Raw genomic sequence first — 13,975 nt, 5'->3', positions numbered from 1 at the left:
AAGGCAGTCTGCTCTCAGTTATAACAAGCCTGGCTGAAAGCTGCCAAGTGCCCCACACTCTACTGTGGAAACACAGTTTCGTATTACATAAACATTCCCAGCACCTTTAAAAGCCAAATCACATCCACCTCGGATTTAGACCTCTTGTCTCAACACTTGTGTTTCGGATTCTTTTATACTTTTGAAACATTCACCGATCTCTTAGCTCCTAGCTTATATAGCTGGAAAACTTTCATTTGTAGAACAAGGGAAAAAATATCAATACTTGGTTTCTTGCCACATATTAATACTTCCCTGTCCCACATTGCCTAACATAACATCTTTATGTGAGGATGTGCCCTGCTTAGTTAAGAGCCATGGCAACCTTCCCTGCATTAGTCATGGTGCCTAGCACCAAGTGCTAACCTTTATGGCATGCCAAGAACTACTTGGGAACAAACACCGACTCTGCCGGTATGGTGGAGTTCCAGCTACTCTGGCACCAGCCATGTTGACAGGTGTCCTCCAACGTTCAAATATAAAGGCACTGTTAATTGCAATTTATCATGCCTTCCCTGTCTGCAAATGTCTGCTGCTTAAGGTAGGCTGTAACATGTGCCTAGAAAAAGTTATTGCTGTGGAGGGAAAAAAAAAAAAAAAAAAGAAAGAAAGGAGGGTTGAAAAAAAAAAAGGCAGGAAAAGTCACCTCCCCCCAGAAGGCACACAAGCACCTAGCAACACCTGAACTGCCTATGGGAAAGCTACGTCCTTTTAATCAGCCTTAAAACAGTAAAAAATAAATCATACCAGACGACTGAATCTGCTCTAGAGAAGGAAATGAACACTCAAGCCATGCTGCAAGGTGGCTGCATGGTCTTTTAAATAACAATTGAGGAACGCAAAGCTCATTACTGTGACAGGCTGACAGCACTGAAAGGTAGAAGTTTGCCATGTCTGCTGGAGTGCAGAGAGATGAAAAATCACACTGTTTCTTGCCGGTACCACAGTATCTTCCTCCTCACCAAGACAGACAACCCTCTAGCTGGATGACAGCATGTTTCAATACTTATATTTATTAAATCACTCCCTTTATAAACAGAACCTGCCAACTGCACACACTGTTTGGCAGTTTTATGATTTTTGTAAGTCTTAAATGAAACAGACCATCAGACTCATTGCCCTGCAGGATCCTTTTCCTCCTGCCATGTGATCAGATGGATTTCCTGTGAAGCCTGCCAGAGTTATTTCGCTTTGAAGGCCCAGGCGCAGAAGACCGATGGTTAAAGAAGCTTACATCTTTTACACCAGGCAGATTTAATCAAGTGCAACAGTCCATGGAAGTCAATCTAAAGATCTGATAACATGGTAGCTGGCATAATAAATTACTAATGGAAGGATCATCGATAAAGGGTTAAACTGAATGCTGCCTCTTACTAAACATTTCAGATCCTACAGATCCTATGATCATCATTTGACTCTCTCCGTACCTGGAAATAAATGTCACTAATCACTCTCTAAGAAGCACCAATAGTAAGACACTGATTTGTGCCAATTCTACTTCCTCTTGTACCCATTACAACTGTTGGGAACTATATATATGCATCAGAGGACACTATTTGGTCCACAGGTTATTTTTCTACCATAATTATGTCAGTACAGCGAAACTTTAAAATATAGAGGACTTACTTCGAATTTCAGTTGCTTCTTGGAACCTGTGCATGTGTCACTTTCTTTTTCTGCTTTCTTTTCATCTCCACTGCAAACTCCATCTGTCTTCTCTGGAGGCAAAGCCACTGCAAAAAATATATTTAAGAAAAAACACTTACAAGGAAATGTCAAAGCAGACTTATATTTGCAAATCTGTCTTTATATTTAGGGTGAAATTGATTTCAGCAAACTTGTATGAGAGGATCATTATACTTGATTTGCTTTTGTGTTCACTATACATCTGGGATAATTTCAGCAGACAATCTATCAACAGCTTTTGGTACACAGCCTCTCCTACAAACATCACTAGAGTCACAGGAAGTTCACGCACAGTATTATGAGAATATAAATCAGCAGAACTGTTACTGTAAATAAGTTTAATAAGTTGCAAAATATTGAAAGTTTGTGACATACTGCAAAAACACATTGCATTCGCCAGCAGTGAATGAAGTACTGAAGCTGAAATGAAGTCTTCACCCTGTTCCAATTCCCCTCTTCAAATACACAAAACGTTACTACCTTCCAAGAAGGTAACACTACCTGCCAAAAAGGCTAAGCTGCATTTTTTTCATGTACGTATGAAAAACTGTATTTCACCTAAGTTTCAAGTTAAAACATTATGTACTTGCACAATTCAATAGCACTCATAAAAAGCATCAATATTAACATCTTTTAGACATATATCACAACATATCATATCAGATATAATACAGAAAGATATACATATACTTCTCATGTGGATTAAAAGACAAATACCCAGGAACTTAATAGCTGTGCCTTTGGCTCCTGCAGAGGCACTCAGCCTTGCACATGATGAAACCCTGTATCTGAAGAAAATTAATTCTGTATTCATTAGCGTTATGAAAATATACACAGATTTTTTTAACCCTACCCTTGAACTTTTTAGATGATTTTTTTATACATCCATACCTGTGCCAACGATGTTACGCCCATATTTCATTAGGCACAGCAGCAATCCTGCCTGCTCCCCAAAACATAGAATATACTGTGAAAATGCCGGTCTTAAAAAGTCAGTGTTTTTTCTCTTGCACTGCCACGTTTGCATTTACCCAAATCCTTTATCCTAATGCTAAGCAGGAACTGTTTCTTGGGGATGCCTTTGTAAGTAAGATCTTATATAAGTGCCAGTTCAGTATAGTCAGACTCCTGAAAAATCGGAGACATAATGCCCTCCAGTTCAGGATGACCCATTTCAAACTGGGTTTACTCTGTGGCCTTCCTGGTGTTCAGCACTACTGAGGTGCCTCCCAATCATTCTCCCAGGAAAACAAGTCACTAACACACTAGAAATTAAGATATTATATTAGCCACTTTCCAGCATTTTCTTTCAAATTTGAAACAGAGCCATTATCTTAGGAAAACAAACCAAACCAACTAACCAACCAACCAAATGACCAAACAAAAAACCACAACAAAAAACTACCCGTACCATAGCTTTGTACTCAGAAATTCCAAAAGCTAAGATTTCTGCCACAACATTCTCATTGCCAACCTGCGATAAATATCACGCCATCTAGTCTTTATTTCTTTGTTAAAATTTAACATTATTGTATTACTTTTTTTTGTTTGTTTTGTTTTCAAAACAGTGGTCTATAAAAGATTCTGCATGTGCAGTAAAGAAAGGGGGAATGAGATAGAAACCCTAACCTTTGGAATTTCCTGTCTTTGATATTTATTTGCAGTTTTGATATTATACTGACGCAAGCTTCCCAACACACACCTGTAATTTGCACTGTGCAAATGCAAGCAGACATGGCATTTACTATACACATACTGATACACTTTGATTTCAACTCCAAGCCAAGCCAGGATTCCCTAACACCAAACATAAGCTAAGCAGGAAGGTCAGCTGAAGGAAGAAAAAGTTTGCTTCCAGCAGTTTCTTCCCTTGTGCTTTTAACCTGATGTTATCGGATGAGGAGGGACTGTTCCTCAGGAGGTTTTTGTAAATTGTTTATCATAATGAAGGCACATACTAAAATAAATATTACTTACAATGCAGAACTTTGAAGTATATATCTGAAGAAGGGCCATTTGCTTTGTACTCACCCGGTCCATAAATACTACTCCATATTCTTGGGAGTTCAAACCAAGGCCACAGAAAGACCCCCGCAAAACAAAAGACAACATTTGTTTGTCTACCTTAGCCCAGCCCTGTTGTTTCCTTCTAAAATCAACAAGAAATGAAAAGGTAGCACGGACCTTCACAACAAGGAAGAAGGTGGTTCTTCGTAACTATTATACGTGCCCCTAGATTTTCAGTGGCTCATTGGTACCAGCAATGAGCTTCTCACATGAACATTTCTAACTAAGCTGATAGACTTGTATGAGGGGCTCTTGCAATCCTTCACCAACTTGTTCTAGAGAATGTGAAATAAATGAAAGCTGGGCAGGTATGACCCCTAGCTTTGTTGAAACAGTGGACAACCAATTGAAAAGAAAAAAAAAAATCCACTCCTGTTATCACACAGTTTTAAATGTATATAATGGCCAAAAGACTTCTACAGTGGTCTTGTATATGTTAAGGAACAGCATCCCAAATGGCACTGGCATGGCAAACCACATTAGGCTGAGAGAACTGATCCTGCACAAGGTGACTGTTCCTTGCCCCAATGCTCTTTGTGGGTTTTTTCTGTCAAAACGAAACATCTTACAGACCATTCTCTCCCTTCCACCACTGTGCTCTTGCACTGTGCTGAAAGCTGTTGGTGTGTGCAAAGTGCACAAGAGTTCCCCAGCCCACAGGGTGCTTCAGAGAGGAACGGCACAGTTACCTTCTGGGTTCAGGAACAGCCCTCCCACTGGCACATTTCATAACCTTTCTGGAGATACAGTTTGTGTGTTCCGATTGGAAGCTTTCACTTTAATGTATAATGCATATACCAGAGGAAAAATGTGCTCTGACAAATTAGTCTTCTCAAAAAACAAGAGTTCAACTGTTGGGGAAGGAGGGGATACATCTTGCAGTACACTCCTTGAGAGAGTTTAAATACTGTATGCCAGAAATTATCCTCTTTGAGCTTCGCTGACCTTTGATCTGAAGAACTCATTGGCCTTGCTGCTCTGGGGAATTATCCTTTGAAATCAGTTACTCATTCTGGAGCTCAGATGAAATGGGGAAATCTGGTGATCTCATCCTGATGTCAAGTTTCATTCAGCGAAGAAAAATGAAATCTAAATGAGGAAACTTTAAAGGGGAATATGGAGGTATTAAACTAATATTTACGAGTGATCAAATAATGTGTCTGTGCATATATCCTTGTGTGCCTTATCCAAACCCAATGAACATTTAAAAATACATACTGGAGTACGAGTGTTTTGTCTGAGAAAAGAAGGGTGTTTGGTATCTTGTTTCTATACTTAGTTTTGACTATTGACATGCGCTCTCTCAGCTTCATGAAGGATACAAACACATGCTGAACCTACTTATAAATAAAATGAGAATGTCTGCTTGGGACAGTTAAAACTGGCAGCCTGTAAACAGAGATCCACCAGTGAGCCGCATGCCAAGGTTCAGATATATTCACAATGTGAACTTCCTTTCAGCTCTGCCAATGATATTAAACTAGACCAGACAAGATAGCTATCTCAAAGGAGTGTGGAGAATTTATAAACTTGTGTTCCCAAAGTCTAGCCCATCAGAAATAGGTCCACGTACAATATATCATCTGTGCAAAAATACTTGCTTACCTCCCCGCTCAGATAACAAGTCCTGACAAAGAGAACACGCTATATAGATGAATACACAGAGAAACGTAGCCTTGTTGTGGGAATCCACAATCGGAGGAAAAAAAAAAAAAGTATATATATGTTGCTTCTCATGGGAATAACCATATGTTCTCAAAAACAATGCTCCCTAACAGAATGTTTCATGAGTTGAAATACTGCATATGTTTTCTTTACGACGTTCTCTTTTCTTGTTCTTGTTCATTATTAATGGTCTTGTATTCACTTCTATAACCTTAAGAAACTATAAAAATGTGTCTGGACAATATTTGAAATTGGAAAGACAATAAAGAAAAAATATTAACTTGGAAAAATTGTGAAATACCATTCTTTCATGAAAAACAAACTGACTGGCTTAAGTGTACTAGCAGATGTTTGTCTCTAAGATTGTTAATTACTACCACCCAATTGCTTGTAATTGAGGTGGGGGAGGAAGAGAGAGGGAGAATGAACACCACTTTAAAGGTATTAAGACTCAAATTAAGTCTTTTTTGCAGGGGTTTATTCATTCCTAAGAAAAGATGGGGGTTATATTTCCAACTGCTTCTTAGGAATCACCAAAAAAATCCCAGAAACAAGGTAAAACTGATTGCTGTGCTGCAAGTACTGAATGAGCACGGAGTACTAGGCTTCAGACAGCCAAGCCGTCCTGCACTCACCTCCACCCTGCTCTGAGAGGGGCTGGGGGGGAGAGCCGGACTAGAGCTGCAGTCAGGTGGAAAAGTGACTGCTTAAACTTTCACCCTCACTCAGGTGGCTTGTCATTTTGGATTTCTCAAAGCCTCATCTCAAGCAAAGGACCGTGGCACCTTGCTCTTTAGCAAATAATCTTCCTTCTCGAAGCAAGGACAGTTTCACTCTGTTGTTCAACTGTGTTTAGCGTTTCAGTCAGATGGATTAAGAGGATCTTGTGGCCAGAAACAAAAAAAGGATGCAACTCTGATGAATGTTCAGGTCTCAGTTACAGCTACCATGTCCCAAATTTGCACAGTAGTTAGGAGAACTCGGGCTAAAGATGAACTGCTTCGGAGCCTCTTTGGGATGACAGCCATTCCAAAAGGTATGTGATGGATCACAGGGCCTTAACTCAGAAAGCAGAACTATGGGAGAAGCTATGCAATTCCACACTGATAAATTACGACTGGACATTACCAGTGACTATTATCTTAACTTCAGGGTCATTACTGAATAATTTTTGAGAGAAAGCAGAGTAAAGGTAAAATTGGAGAACTGACAAAAATGCCACCTATGCAAGTCAGCATCTGGCATACATGAAACCAAACCCTTTGAAATGAAATATTAGCCTTCACCTCAAGTCGGGTAGACTGGATTGCATGGCAATTCTTTAAAACGACTACCAGAAACAAAGGGACTGAATTATCTCTATGTGGGGAAAACCAAACCACACACTAGAACCTGAGACTTGTGGGGGAGCAGGATAAAAGGAAAACTGAAAAACAGACATATCAAGCAAGAAGATGAAGTCAGAAGTACTTCTGTAACAGCTCAAATTTAACTTCATAGCAATACTTGACTGATGGGATTGAGCGTCAAAGAGCTGGTCCAACCAAGCTCAGTAGTAAAATTCCTATTGACGTCAACAGGGTAAGGGCTTCACTTCCAATTTACAGATCCAGCAGATGCAGCAGAACTTAAAAGTCAGAGACTTTGAGGACCAAAGGGGTAGAAAAAGAATTAATTGTGTTGTTTTTCCTGAAGTCTCTGATGTCTAAATTATCTGGTTCTGTCAACGTTTCTTTCATTGCAAATCAGGTTTGACAAACATAACTGACATTCTTCGCTGACTGCACGACAACAACCAGAGCAGTAACAACTATGTTTGAAAGCCTAAATTGAGAAGTCATCCTTTAATTAACAATTACATTCACATTCAGATTTCACTTTTAAGTTCTCCTGGAGGCCATGGATTAAGAAATACCACCCCCATTAAGCACACGCTTTGGTTTTATTCCACAGAGTTGACTGAAATACATCCCCGATGGAGATAGCTTTGCTTGAGCAAAGGTCGTCTTCTCCAGTGGCAAATGAATGTAGGCAGAACAGGACCAGGAAGGGAGTAACATTCCTGTTCCACAGCCACCAGAACAAGCGCATAGGAAAACAGGCTCACCCTGGGTCAGTGCCAAAAGCATGTATTCAGCTTTCTCTGGCTGAAAGCTGAAGCTGATGAATTAGACACACCCTTCAAAACAACAAAGATCAAGCTGCCTTCTCTGAAACTTACTGTAGGGAAATTAATTGTCCATTTTAAGTCCAGTGGGACAAGTCAAAACCAATTTAGCAAGTGCTGTACTAGTCTGAGATGGGTATTTCAACCTGAAAATACAGACAGAAGTCATGTTCTTCTATTTCACTGTTTCCTGTTGCTGGTCACAACACAAATGAAAGGTTCAATTGCCCACCACAGAGTAAAAAAAATAAAATAAAATTCGTGATGTCACAAGACCTAATGCCAGCACCCGACCAGGGGGAGACAGTTAAGCGCAAAACAGACGGATAGTGACTCAGACCATGTGATAGCTTGCAAAAAAACCCAACAAAAATAAACAACCAAAATATGTTTTAATCATTCAGGCATCAGATAATGATTCTAACCAACAAGTCACCACTAGGACACTGGGGAATTGCTAAACTGAAATTCACTCAAACGTTCAGGCAACATTTTCTCTCCTGAATAAAAAACAGTCAAACTCCCAGGTCTGTGCAACACCACCTCCCATAAAGCTTCGATTCCTTTTGTCAACACCAATAATTTGACATATTTAAGCAGAAGTATTTCCAAGCCTTGATACAGAATCACAGGTTTCTGTCTAGGTCTGGCATCTCTTTTTCAGCTGTTGGGTTGGGTTGGGGGGGGGGGGGAGGAATTTTTTACTATCTCCTTATGAAAAAAAAAATTGTACTAAAGATGCAGACACAAAGGACAATACAGTCTCTCTGCTAGCTAGGGTGTAACTCATACATGCTTAAACACTAAACCTAGATTTCTCACACTCTCTCTGGAGTGAGTTTGCTGAAGGGAGGGAGTTTGCTGAATTTTGCCAGATTATGATTCCCTTTTCCAATTAGTTCCCCAACTGGCTGTATTTCATCAACAGCAACTGCCAGATTAAATGCCTTACTTGACCATCTTCACCCAACACACTTTGATGTTCAGTTCTCAAGCTTCAAAATACCTTTTGGATGAAGATCAGACAGCACTAAACAGAATCACTAATTAATTAAGCAAAGTTAAATTTTAAACACTGTTTGTTGTGTTAGCCAAAAGCCTGAACAGAACAGTCTTTTTTTTTCCCTTCCTCATCGGAGATCAAAGAAGATCATTTCTCCCTCCCCTCCCCTATCTTAAAAAAAAAGGGGGGGGACAGGGAAGGGGGGACAGGGAATGACACGGGGGAAGAATCTCCATAAGCTTTGGTCAGAATAGTTCAGGATGATACCTGTAGCAGCAAGATTTGTTTGATCAGTGAGCATATCAAAAGCCACATTAACAGAATGCAATCTGCTATAACTATCTGTGTCATTTAACATGGCTAAGTACTTCTTAAGTGAAAACTGTTACTGTCATATGGACCACTTACTACTTTCCAACAGTATTATGTATCCCTGGAGCTCTGAATGGGCTTGCAAAGTGTTGAATTCTGTTGCTGAACAGTGACAGATGGGGACACCAACTGATCATTTGTGACTTAAAGCAAAAGAAGAAAGACCTCTCTTCTCTAAAGATGGCCATACACTGATTTTGGTTAGTAACTGGTAACAACTTTACTTTTTAAAAATTCCTTCTCACTCTAAGTTGCTGATATCTCTCTTCACATAGGATTTTCTATCTTAAATTTTGTCTCTGTTTTTTTTTCCCCCTGGGATGCACAAGGGAAGAAAAAGAAGAAAAAAACCCAGTGACTACATAAACCTTTATTCAAATGAAGGCTGAGTAGGTAATGTTATTAATAATGTAGGTTTTGATATCAACTTGCTCCCATCTAACTTAGATGTTCAGTAGGAAAAACTGTATTTCCACCACCTCTGCAGTGATAACGGGGCTGCTAAAGGTATCTGAACTGTAATACTCATTTCATCAGAATTGCTGCCCACAAGGAAGAATGTCACTCTGACCCTCACAAAGCTAGCCTTTTGTAGAGAGCAATGTTGTGGACCTGTACTGTAACACATTATTTTGGCTGTGATGAATCAGTTGCACATCTGACAACGCTCTTGTAGTTAATATTCAGTAGCAGGTTCACGGTTCTCATCCTCAGAGCTCTACACCTTACTCTGAGAGGTGGGGAAGGAAGGAAGTCTCTTCCTTTTCATATCTACACATGGGTGAGAAATGGTACTGGGGTGATACTTCACATACTGCAAAACATGCAGAGAAATAAAATTCATCAAGGCCTGACCCAACCACCTTATTTAAAGTCTGGAGAGCACATAAGATCTCATCAGAAGAAATGATTCTCACTGAACAAATGCAGGTAACTGCTCACCATTGTAAGTATTGTACCGCCTAAAGACCACAACCAGAGATGGAAGTCCGCTGTGCTATGTAGTGCTCAAAATGCAGAAAAGGAGACAGGCTGGAGCATGCTGCTGGGAGAAGCCAGCCTTTCCTTTGCTCTAGAGAGCCCATGTGTTTTGCAACTCAAGATTCAGCTTCCCACTTTGAGCAACCCCTCTGGTGGAAACCCCTGCAATATTCTCCTAGACAGTATCACCGTGAACTTCGTTCATATGTAGCATCTTAACATCTGGGGGGCAATCACTACTTGCTCGTGGGGCCTGGGCAGCTGCCCCTGCAGAGGCACAGGTGGCCTGGGACAGGGCAGGTGGGTGGGTGCTCAGTGCAGCTCCCAGAGGGTCCTGTAGCGGGCACAGAGAGCAGTCCTCCCCTGAAGGCCAGTTTGCCAAGAATATCCTTCCACACCCAGATGGCTCCACGCTCTGCAAAGGCTCCATTAAAGTAACGAAACAAGGGTCTGCAGCACCACGCTTTAGCTTTATGTCTCCAAATCCTTAAGAGGGTCTATAACTCCCTCCTAAACAAATCTTCTGCGCACAGAGTCCAGGGCTGCCTTGGCTCCCCTCGACCACTCCTCCACGGCACCGAGCCCTGCGCGCAGCCCCAGCTGCAAGGCACAGCAAAGCTCTCCGCTCCTCCAGAGCCCTGTGAAAATTCCTCGGGTAGCAGCTCTGTTACTTCTGGATATTTTGTTTTACAACTACTATTCCTTTCCACTCTTTTTGTTACCCTTATAGTTTTAAATCCTTTCTGGTACAAAGTTGGGCACTTTGTATAACATATTTTACTAGTGAAAGGACCTGGGTTGCTGGATTAGGTTTATAAAGCAAGAAAAGCCTGATTACTGGTATTTTTATTTTTTTGGTAGGCTGGGGGGTTGGGACTTTCCATCTAACAAGAGCAGCTGGACTCCGAGCTCTTTCAAGAGAGCAGAAATGTTGCTTCAGGTTCATTTCCACAACCCCATAGTGCTGCATTTATTATTTGCTTTTACTCACAAACTAGTTGTGGTTACAGAAAAAAAAAACTCTTCCAAACAAATGACATTTTATCTTTTTCTCCACAGGAGAATAAGGTTGACTGCTACTTGTGCTTTGAGGTTTGGATATGATTGAGATGAAACATCTGTTAAGAAAAAAAGGGGGGGGGGACGGACACACGGACCTTTTTCTGCTAAAAATATCATGCCTTTTTTTTTTTTTTTCCACCAAACTTGAAACATGTGATGAAATTCAACTTTTAAAATATAACCCTGGAGCTACTTGAAACTATAAAAGTCTCCTCAGTATCTGAGGCAAGTCAGAATTTCCACTGTTCAAGCTGGGCTTTTATGAAGAGCAGACTTTAGAAAAAGCTGTAATCTGTCTAGGTAACAAAGGGCACTTGTTCTGCCTGGTGAGGTAAAACTTTGGGTTTCTGTAGCTACTGCAGCAGAAGTGGAGTTGAAGCACACAAAAGCACCCTGACTGATACACACTTTGAATTTGGAACAGCAACTGGCAAAAGCAATATGCTTTTCACTGAAATTGCCTCTCTAAGTCTGCATGTACATGCTTGTGTATTTGTAAGGTTCAGCAGGATGACAGGTTGCTGTGTCTAAAATATCCAGCCCGAAGGTTCAGGTATCTACCTGGCTTTACATCGATCTAGCTGTCTATATGAAATGATGGCTTCTAAATTCAATCCCAGAAATGCAAGAACTATTTAACTCTGTCATAAACTACATCCTCACATGAGACACTCTGGGTCTTCTCCCTATGGGTAGGAGAGAAGGGCCCTACAGGAGGATGCACACGGGTTCTAAACAAAAGCTTATTGCAGAAAGCTACCAAAAACCCAGCAGAGAGCACTCTGAAATTCAGTTGCCTGGCTGTGTCAATGTCAAGTCAAACACAAGAGAACTGGCAACTTTAGGAATATTTCAGAGTTGCAGCAGGACATACTGCCTATTAAATGCAGTATTCAAGGTTTCTAAAAATGAATGTATTGTTTCCTGAAAAGGCGAGGGATTTGAAACAAATAGATTGTCCTCTGAAATAGCAAGGGCCAAAACTTCTTTCAATTACAAGACTGCAAAACTGAAATAATTCCATGAACACCAGCATGAGAGTATTATCTGGCCCCAAATCTTTGCCTGGAAATATGCTCTAGTTTCATATGAGTTTAAAAAAAAAAAAAAAAAAAAAAATGGAAGAAAAAGCAAAACGAAAAAGGGGAAAAAAGAGAGTCACAAGAGAGTCAGAGAAGAATGGCATTTTGACTTACTTTACAAAAACATGTTTAATAAAACCTCCATGAACTGTGGTCAAAGCTACAAGAAAAATAACTGGTAATAATCGTTGCTGGGAAATTAAAAGTAGAAAAGGACCTTTGTTCTTCAAGTAGAATAAATGAAACCACTGGTATTCATCATGTTTCCAGAGAGATTGTTTTCAAACTCCTGACTTGTTCCCATATTTCATTCTTTGTTCTTGGTGGTGGATGTCCTGGGGCAAAGTTCAAGTACATTTATCCTGCTGCACATGTACAGTAATGCAGCTTTACCTCTGTACCATACACACTACATTAGCTGTCCTTCACAGATATGTCCAAGTCCATCAGTTTGCCAAGGTGTATCTGATGGAAGTCCCTGCTTCCCAGATTAGCCACCACTGCAGAGGCAGGAGAGCAGGACGTGCAGATAGACACGGCTAGCTATAACCCAGCCAGCCCTGGGTGGAGGTAAGGGTTTGACAGGCGTAGCCACACAGGAGGCAGCTACTGCAGAGCTGTGCACCAGCCTGCATTCCTGTGCGATTGTTACCCAGCCTGAGCTAGATGAACAGCTCACCCAGATGTGCCTACACACGCCACCAGTTCCTTCCTCTTCTGAATCACGATGTCGACAGCCCAAGGGAAACACCAATGACCAAGACCAGTTTGCTGAGTCCAGGTTACTGAGGCCCAGCCCTTTCAAACCTCATGCACAGAGCATGAGCCTCGTATCACTGGAACCCATTTCTCACACCTACCTCAGTCGCGCTACGTGGCAGCTCCTCTTGAGCTTCACTCACCGATGCAAGCAACCAGTTGGGTGCCCACAGTCTGCTGCCTGAGCTCTGCCGTGATGCTCTGCTCACCTTCGGGATATGGAAGGCAAATACAAGAGCTCTCGCGCCTTTGATGAGATGTCCCTAAGCTACACCCTTTTTGCACTTTGATTCTGCTGCTTCCCACGTGCACCCTGATGGTGGGCTCTCACATGCTACGAGAAGCAACCTGAGAGATGTGCAGACAGAGGTTTTTCAACAGCTATACCCACAGGTGAATTTTGCCTGCTAGCAAACTAGTATACAACTACCCTAGAACTGAGAGTAAATGAATATTCTTATTGTTAATGGATTCTTTTTTAAATGAACATTCAGAAAGATCATTAGTTTCTCTGTGAAAGAAAGAAAAGTTGACAGTTTCAAGTAGAAAGGAAGAGTATTGAAAACCAGTATTATTATAAATACCAAGCAGGCATATATTATTTTGAAGCTTTCCATGTTTAAGGTGTTCACTGGGGATCACCTGCTTTTTTGAGATGCTAGTACACTTCCCTTTTCATTATTTTGGTTTTTTACTAAAATATTTTCTATACGTTACACACAATTATATTAATATTAACATTTGGCTTTCTTCAGCCACCATGAAGAAGAGAGACCACTTGCAAGTTTGGACGGTTTCCTTGTGTGCTACAGTTAAAAACCTATTCTCTGTCATATTGTAAGGGACAGACACGGATGCAGGAAATCCCAGGCTCTGTTCTCAGCTTTGCTATCTTATCCCTGAACCAAACACACAACCTGCTTGTGTTCAGGAATAACAACTTTCCAGCAGTGCAGAATGATCTGAATACAGAGCTCAATGTGAAACTATTACTTACAGCAGGTATGATCTTCCCAGTCTAATGCAGAGGATTAATAACTCAGAACAAAACTCTCAAACCGTAGACAAAACACATCATCTATCAAAAACCGT

The 13,975-nt window shown here is 40.8% G+C and overlaps 1 protein-coding gene across 2 annotated transcripts in view; it reads right to left on the bottom strand.

Annotated features, from left to right (window-relative positions):
- The window catches only part of NKD1 (NKD inhibitor of WNT signaling pathway 1), a 114,243-nt gene that overhangs the window by 23,468 nt on the left and 76,800 nt on the right, over positions 1-13,975 (bottom strand). For both annotated transcript variants that reach the window (XM_080411230.1, XM_080411229.1), the window contains exon 5: positions 1,666-1,772. In XM_080411230.1, the coding sequence (XP_080267356.1) occupies positions 1,666-1,772 (107 nt within the window). The remainder of the gene's footprint in view (positions 1-1,665; positions 1,773-13,975) is intronic.

This window comes from Falco punctatus (genome assembly GCF_963210335.1).
Source record: "Falco punctatus genome assembly, chromosome: 14".
Lineage (NCBI taxonomy): Eukaryota > Metazoa > Chordata > Aves > Falconiformes > Falconidae > Falco > Falco punctatus.
This window is presented reverse-complemented; position numbering and strand designations above follow the sequence as displayed.